An 8,914-nucleotide genomic window follows, 5' to 3' on the forward strand; every position below is an offset into this window, starting at 1 on the left:
CTTATTTGGTATTTTATGAGGAGCAATAAATGTGGCCATGAAAAATCTTAATGTTGTTGGTGGCGGAAGCATAGCTACAGCAACGAGAGAGGGAGAGAAAGAGAAAGGAAGATGGCAAACCAGTGATGGTGAACATTAGCAAAGAAGGAACACAGGAGCACAGGTGTTCAGATATTTCTCATATTCTTTTTCTTAGACTAGATTTATTTTTATTCATGTAAGTTAATTATTATTGATTATGAAATTGGGCTCAGGTTTGGTTAAATATTTTTCAAATTGCAAGTACGTTGCACATGATAACAAGCACCCAATTTTTACCATATACTCCAGCATAGTTGCTGCTCATGTAGAGTTTCCATTTACTTTAATTAGCTCAGATTGATAATAGAATGTGGGATTAATTGAGCAGGAAACATAGTATAAAGGCTTAACTGCATATTCTGCACAAGTTTAAGGGTTTTCTACTTGCTTTTAAGCCTTCCTGTTTTAGGTAATTAAACACTTTGCAGATGTTATCTTTTGTCTTCAACTTTTCCATTCTTAGATCAATAGAATCCATCTATTCAGAACTTGATCATCTAAGTTGCAAGAAATTCCATATACTCACTCTAAACATTCTCTAGTCATGCAACTGCAAAAGTGCTCAGGAGCCTATTCTGCACTAGAGTTGATCTGCACTGGTTCACTAACTAATTGGACAGAGAAATGTTGAAGCAACTTGACATAAGCTGGATATTAGGTGTTCATATTTCCTGTTTATATTTGTTCGTAACAAATTATCATTATCTATGTATCAACCAGTGCCAAGCACAGACTATGTGCGGGGTAGTTAAAAGGCATGCCCAGGGCCTCAAGCATGGTATCTAATGCCATGCATGGGAATGTAAAAAACACAGATTTGTGTGTAAACTGACACCAGTGTGAGCCATGTATATACTCTGGCAGTAAATTTACCTTTACCCTTTTGGTGATCCTTGCGCCTGTACTGGAACCAAAGTTTTGCAACACTTTGACTAAAATCCACATGTATCCTTCTATCATCGATCAAGGCATTATCCATCTGCCATGGGAAATTAGGTCAACAAATTTCTATGCCCAGGATAAAAAAAATCACGGAAAAATTAAATATTTGATTAAAAAAAACAAATGTTAGCAGCTTTTCTAGAACCCTTGACATTTGAAACATTTCTCAGCAAGTTTTCCAAAGAGCCTGATGTTAGGACCACTGCCATCATTTTCATGTCCATAAGAAAGATGTTGCATCGCTTATTCCCAAGGACAAGAATAATGCCCATTGAAGTGTTAAATAACTTAGGAATGAATTTTATTTACATTGTATATTTTTTATGAGCTTAATTGTAAATTTTAATATATTTAGGGCATTTCAAGTTATATACATATTAGTTTTGCTTATTTAGCAAGTACTAGGTTTAGAAAGTAGGCAATAAATGCTGATATTATTTTTCATTTAACCAACTTTTGTTGATGAATTAAGTAACTAGATCTGAGCATTGAGATTTTCCCCTTCCTCTACTTCCTAATGGTAGGTGTTAAACATTTTGACAAAATGCTGAAAAGACAGAATTCTATATCAGAGTTCTAGAAGAGCTACATAACAGTATGTTAAACTCTCTCCTATGCCAAAGAACCCCCTCCCCTATCCCCAAGGTGGAACTTGAGACCTCCAAATTGCAGTCTCAAGTAACAACCATTTTGGGTGTATCCTCCAGGACCACTACAATCCTGATTGACAAATCTGGTAGTTGAAACAAAGAAAAAATAGTTTTCTTCCCAATTAAATCCTGGAAACCTGAGACTTTACAATGAAAACAACAATAATAATTATATTTCCTAGGAAAACCCCATAGTTTGTTGAACAACAAAAGATTAATAGTTACTTGTGTGCTCAATTCACATAGAAGCTAAATTAAACCACAAAAGATTAATAGTTTCTCATGTGCTCAATTCACATAGATGTATCTTCAAATATCCAGAAAGTAAGAAAACATGCAATACTAAAGAAAAGCAAGCAAACTTTTTGTCTTATATTTTACCTTGAAATATGCTTGTTCACATGCCTCTTTGGTCTCGAATTCTGTAATAATAAAATATGATTGATAAGATTCTCTATCCAAGAGAACATAACATAATAATGATCAGGTTTGCAATTTTTTTTCTACAAATACATATCAAGGCCCATGGTTCATAAAAGAAGTAATTCTAGAAGAACATTTTTGACCTCCTTGTTCTTTTCCATACCTTTCTTGAACTATGTTACTCAGACTTGAGTGTGAATGTTGGATATGGGTACATTCAATTTTTTTCTTAAGTTTTTCCCTATATTTGGAGGGTCAAACCTCCAAACCCATGTCCGTCGGATATGTACCTGACAGAGTACTTCAAGGAAATGAAGTGTCAGAGCAACATAGTTCTTGAATTACTTCCCCTGAACTCACTTGCTGAATAATTTGCCAACCAATTCTCAAAATAATAGCTAAACAAACTTAGATTTAGTTGTAGCTTGATAAACTAAAAAATTCAACATTGGAAAATAAAATGCTCAAGTTTTACTTATGGAAAATTAAAGTACTGAACCTATACAATATAAATCGTTTGATATGCTGCTGAAAATTATAGAATTGAGTAGATCTTTATTTTTTTTATTTTTTTATTTTTGTAAAAGAGATATGAATTTATTAGGTTTACAATAATAAAAGTTAAAAAAGAAAGAATATACAATGTAACTAAATGATAAAAATTTCATTCAATAAGATAGTGAGTTTTTGAAAAAAGTTATCAAACGCTTTCAAAAAATATATATAATCTATGAAAATTTAGTTTTCAATGATTTTAAAAGCTAATGGTTTATCGAATAGCACCTTAGTAAAATATAATCATTGCACTAACATGTGAAGCCGATGCAGGGGTGATGTTTACCCTTCAATAGCTCAAATTACTTATCAGTCACAATAATCTTGTTTCATAAGTGCCTAACAAAGCAGGTAATAATCTATTACACTCAGACTCAAGTATGGGAATAGCATGTCAGTCTGTATCCAAGCGTCTGATTCATCAATTGCCCTAAGAAACAGTGATACAGTATAAAACGGTCCTAAAGAAGGATATGACTGTCAAGTAGGCACTTTCTAATAATTTTTGGAACAATCTTGTACACCTTAAGTGTATACCAAGCTTCAAATGGTTTTTATTTACACTTTCAATTTTCCCACCTACCTCTTTGTTCAAAGAGGACTAATCTTTAGAACAGAATCAACTACACACCTTTTAGCCTATGTTTAATGTTTTTCTTCTAGCCTTTGATCACTTGATCTCAATGGTGACCACTCATAAAAGACACATGGCTGAGGCAATGCCTCAATATGAACTAACAATAATTACAATTACACATACCCATAAAGATCAGGCGAATGTGTAATCATGAAAGCTTAAGGTGGCATCTAAGAACTTGATGTAAAAAATTGTCTAATAAAGCATCCATGAGTCAACTACTATTTACAAATTCAATCAGAATAGAGAAACAGAACCCAAAGCAACTACATTGATAGGCGCACTGTAATCTATTTTGCCAGCTTATTATACTTTGTTTCATCTTCTGTATTCAAAACAGTAACTGTCAATCAAAAACAATATCTAACTTTCACTTAAGATTTGGATCAGAGCTAGAAAAAGGTTCCAACACCTTCCGTAGGCAAGTTCAAAGTTGTCATAAATTAAAGAGTACAGCGAGAATACCATTATTTAAACCAAAATAAAGTAGACCTGAACATCATTGTTTTCTACACTACAAATAACAGGTTATAGATGTTCTTGGATAAAAAATAAATAACTAAAATCAAGATTCCACTCACCAATGAAAGCATAGCATAAGCTGTCTCCAGTCTTATAATCACGGATTACCTCAGCCCTGTCATTTAATTGCAGTGAAAAAGACATCCAAAGTCACAAGCATCCCAATATCACCAAATATTAAGAATATTTATACTTACGATAGTACAGTTCCAAAACGTGAAAAGATAGTATGCAAGTCCTCATCCTGCAGTTAGAAGAGCCAATCAAAAAGTGTCTTCAAATGCAAACAGTAAGTGTTGTTACTTTGGTTTTAACATTTTGTCTTGTAGGAAGGAAAAGTTGTCACGGATAAATTAGCAAATAGGTCCTTTCCTCTGATTAAGACAAAGGAACAAGTAGGATAGGATGCAAATTATCAGGTTGAAGAGAGCAAGATGTTTATAACAATAAATGAACCCCTCATGTTCTCAGCCAACTTTTCCTTCCTTGTCAGTCCTTCCCTCTGACAAACTTACCTTATCAAAGTCCAAATAAATAAAATAACTACATAAATGAATATATATATATACATATATTATCACCATCACTGAATACAAAATAAGCACTCACTTCAGTGACTGGATTCAGTTTACAAACAAATAGAACATTCTCAGGAGGCTTAATCTCAGCATCAGGAATATCCCCAATCTGCAATGGAGATAAGATATTAAATAACTTGAATAGAAGGTCACATTCAAACAAAAAAACCACAACCATCATGGATGTAGGAACTTACACTTTCAAGTACAACTGCTCTTGAATGGGCATCCTTTGCACGGAGAACCTCCTCAAGTTCTGCAGTACCTAATTGTTCATCCATGGGAACCCAATCATCTTCAAGCCGAACATCATCATCAACCTAGAACCAAGTGATGAGAAACTAGTTGTGACTATGAATAGAAAATACTTAACAAGAGCAGTAGTATATTCATTGGCCTGATATAAATTACAAATATGACATGAAATTTGACCATGTTTACTCATTCTTAATACCTAACATCAGTTTTTGAGTACAAAAACACTAGTATCCATTGCAGCTGAGCATCAAATTGAAGAGGTCAGACATCCCCATTTTCTACAGAATCACAATCTGGATCCCTCACAGGTGCATAATGAAGTACCCACAAAGTACCGACTTCAATATTCTCTCCTATATTCTACTATTCTACAACTACATAAAAATACTACAAATGGTAGTAGGGAAAACAAGAATTACACAATAAAACTGAAGAAAAAAAAGTGTCAAATAACCAACCTGTTGCAAAATTTACTCAAGTGAGTCATATGCTAATTTAAAATATAGTTAACAGTGTGAGTGTATGCACGTACACAGTATTCTGGAAAACACAGAATGTGCCTTGTCCAACTCCCCAGTCATTTTTAAGCATGCTAGGAAAAAGCATCATCCACTTCCACATACATCCAACTCAGATAAATTTCTTCTCCTAACTTTATACCTTTACTCATTTCCATTCTCAACCACTCACATCCCAAAATCAATACCTTCATGTTTTTTTCCTCTTTTCTCTCTTTTTGATATAGAGTTGAGAAGGGCAGCAGAACAAGAGTTGAAAAGGATCAAAGAAAGGGGCCAATTTTTCTGCCGTAATACAGCCAATGTTCAATCAGCCCAGAGAAAGCTAGCAAGATATATATTTAAGTACAGATAAACTCAACTGGCTGAGCTCAAATACTTTTACATATTGACTTGAAGATACAAATTATCTGCTACAACAGTAAAAATCATTGAACCAACCACCCATTTAAAGAAAAAAAATGAAGGTATATTCTGAAATTGATTGTTTGCAGGCTGAGTACTCTAGGTACAAAACAAACCATTGAAAACTCAACCTCCCATTGAAAGCTTTTTTAATTTTTTTTCTTGGCAGCAGGGGGAGCCTTTCGTTTCTCTTTAAAATTCCTTGAGACAAAATTACTGATGTTTGGATGCAATCAGCCTGTTTTTATTGAGAACTATAATAAATCAAATATAACAAAAAATGAGCTTTTAACAGAAAAAAAAAAAAAAAGAACGATGCCCCTCAAGCAGCCGCCTGTTAAATTTGTCACTGAAAAGTTAGCAATTTCTACTTTAGAAGTATCAAGTGGGAATCTGGTATTACATCAGCCAAAAGCAAGTTAAGCAAAAGGTAAGAAAAATAGATATATCAACACATTCAAAACCATTAGAATTCCTGGCATCCATAAGCTCACAAAAGGCAATGTGAGACAATTCAATTTCAGTTTATGAAGCATCATAGATGCTTCTAAGAATTTCATAACATACAGTATGAGACTTTTTCTGCTTCAAATTGTTAATGATAAGAACATTTCAAGATACTATGTCTGTACAACATCTTACTTTAGAAAATGAGTAAGCATCTTGGCTGAGGAACTCATAATTGCAAAAGATATATGCACATTACTTGCCATTCATCCAACTATTATGAACCTTTTAAAATACCAATAACTAACATCTGAGAGAGTCCTTACCTCATCCTTTGGTTTTCCTTCAGGGGAAGCATCAGGAATCAACTCAGACAATTGGGAAGGATCATCAAAAGGATCCTCTAATATATATGTGTGTTTGATTCTGTTCAATGTTTAATAGAGACAACTAATCAAATATGGGAACAAAATATATTCAAATGAACTACTACCAGAGAACAACACATATGGTCCACAGCCCAGATTTTGCAAAAAGAACATATACAGAATGGAACATGATTCTACCTGATATTCTTATATGGCCTGTTCTTCTCATCCACATAAGCTTCATTTATCCTGGTCAAAGTTTCAAACCCTTCAGCAACCTCCCCAAACACCTGCAGCGATAGCTCTTAGGAAATGTAGGATATTATAAAAATAAAGCATACAACGTCAGAAAATGAACCTTGACCATATAAACATTAAAAATTAATAATCATATGCATTCAATCAAACCATTCCTTATCACTCATAAACATAATGACTTGCATATTTCCATTGGTAACTCAGTTTCAAGGGACAAATGACATATGCTGCTCTGAAACAAGTGTGAGTTTCCCAGGCATGTACCAGAAACAAGTGCATTCAAATTTTTTCCCAAGTTTTCCTTATATTTGGAGGGTCAAGAACACATATCAATGTCCAATTTCAGGCAGCAGATATGTGTTTAACATAGGCACCTCAGGAAAAATGAAGAGTCAACAGCATAGCAAATAACCACTCTGAAAGGAACCACCAGCAACTCATAAAATCCAAAAAACAGTTCTCAAATCTCAAAATCATTTCAGCACAAATCTTAGAAACACAAAAAAGGGACATATGAAGGAATACACTAGGTAGACAGCACAGAATATTCTTCTTGTACACAACAAAAGAAAATGAACAGATTTGTCATATACCTAGGGTAAACTTATAAGAAACTTTTAAGTTTTTAACAAACAAACGTCCACTTCAACCAACACAGGAATCAAGACAGATATACCACATTGAACTCTTTCAACCACCTATCTCAATACCTCAGCTATGGTTAACCTATATGTAAATACACATAAAGGATTTAGACTAGGGAGTCAAATGAAATTGTTAGAAAGCCTCCCAAAAAATACTGCATAAGCTGCAGTTTACAAGAGTTTTCATATTTCATATTGAACTACAAGAAGTGAACGGGATAGGGACATGATATCTAGAAAGTTATAACTGCTTTGTTTCATAAAAAACTGAAAGTAAGTAAAAGGATCAAGAAACTTACTGTGTGCTTCCCATCAAGATAGTCTAGATCATCACGAAGTGTGAAATAGAACTGAAAAGAAAAAGTAGTGTTATAAGCAAAATTGTGAGTTAACAACTGCAAGCTGCTTCACATAATGCCTAGAGCTACAAACAAACGAACAACTCATCTTACCGAAGCCTTATTCGTTGTAGAACATGAAACAAATTTCTTATCATAAAAATATAAAATAAAGGAGATTTTGAGCAATTATGAATGAAGCAAAAGAACCTCATACCTGGGAAGCATTAAGATTCTCCCCAGCACTAGCCATTGCAACAGTGCCTTTCTTAGAATGCTTCAAATCAAGATGAATCTCATCACCGAAAAATCGAGCCTGATCCCCATATAGGAATCTGAACGGAAAAGGAATAGACTCATTATCTCTCAATGGAAACTACTGAACAAGAAATCCCAAGAACTGACAGTCATAGTAATCCAGTACAAAATACAAGATAGCAAACTAGGAAATTCTAGCATGTTCAAGGGAAAATCGAAAAGAGAGCAAAATCAATAACCAATGAAGGTAATCCTTGTTTCTTACTTATACACCGAATCTCCACCAGACCCCGTCCCAGTTGGGTCCCCTGTTTGGGCAGTAAAATCCTTTTGAACCGCGTGAAACAGACACCCATTATAATACTTAATCCTGCACCCAAGAGCATTTAAGTGAAATGGAAAAAGCCAAAAACTTTTATTACGAATGAGCTACAGAAACCATTATGATAGTACTAAACTTTAGGAATTTAAAAAGAAGATGTGGAGAATTGAGTTTTAGGAAAAGAAGTTACCTGCAAAGCTTTAAGAAATTTTTGGAGGTCAAGGGGCATTTGTCTGTGTACAAATCTATCACGATATCGCCTAAGCTTGTTACTACTAGAACTGACATCGTTTCCTAACGCTCTGTTTGGTAGTGAGGAAGGAAAATGGAGGGAAGGGAACAAGGAATGGAAGCAAAGGAGGGAGACAGAGGAACCGGACCAGAAGCGGAAAAGAAGAAGAGATAAAGGTCGAGAGCTGGGGGTTGGGCCCGCGGACAGCTGTCGGCAGCCACGAGAAAGACCCAATAGCAATAGTTGTGGAGGTGGAGGTTGAAGCCGAGAAACCTTCGACGGATGAACGAGGCGGAGAGGAATGGATCTACTTTCAGCTGGAGGTTTCAGGACCCAAAGCCTGTGGCCTCGGCCCGAATTGGACCGAGAACTTGGATATAGGTTTTTCTTGACCCGGTCCAAATCAGTATATTATTACATTAATAAAAATATTTATTTATTCTTATACTTCAAAAAATATTTTAAAACATTAAAATAA

The 8,914-nt window shown here is 34.6% G+C and overlaps 1 protein-coding gene across 1 annotated transcript; it reads right to left on the minus strand.

Annotated features, from left to right (window-relative positions):
- Positions 1-6: 6 nt before the first annotated feature.
- Positions 7-8,800, minus strand: CYP59 (cyclophilin 59). Its single transcript, XM_021421798.2, has 12 exons — positions 8,395-8,800; positions 8,148-8,252; positions 7,842-7,959; positions 7,586-7,636; positions 6,583-6,674; positions 6,343-6,442; positions 4,586-4,708; positions 4,420-4,497; positions 4,008-4,054; positions 3,870-3,925; positions 2,055-2,095; positions 7-1,060 (listed from the first exon to the last, which is right to left on the minus strand). The coding sequence occupies exons 1-12, from the start codon at positions 8,490-8,492 to the stop codon at positions 851-853; spliced, it is 1,119 nt and encodes a 372-aa protein (XP_021277473.1). The 5' UTR covers positions 8,493-8,800; the 3' UTR covers positions 7-850.
- Positions 8,801-8,914: the final 114 nt, after the last annotated feature.

Source organism: Theobroma umbraticum, unplaced genomic scaffold, assembly GCF_002168275.2.
Source record: "Theobroma umbraticum cultivar Fairchild unplaced genomic scaffold, ASM216827v3 scaffold_56.0, whole genome shotgun sequence".
Taxonomy (NCBI): Eukaryota; Viridiplantae; Streptophyta; class Magnoliopsida; order Malvales; family Malvaceae; genus Theobroma; species Theobroma umbraticum.

Coding starts and splice junctions, on each gene's coding strand:
- CYP59 (XM_021421798.2), bottom strand. CDS start 8,492: ATGTCAGTTCTAGTAGTAACAAGCTTAGGCGATATCGTGATAGATTTG. Junction 6,675..7,585: donor ATCTTGATGGGAAGCACACA/GTAAGTTTCTTG, acceptor CTATCGCTGCAG/GTGTTTGGGGAGGTTGCTGA. Junction 2,096..3,869: donor CTTATGCTATGCTTTCATTG/GTGAGTGGAATC, acceptor TTATTATTACAG/AATTCGAGACCAAAGAGGCA.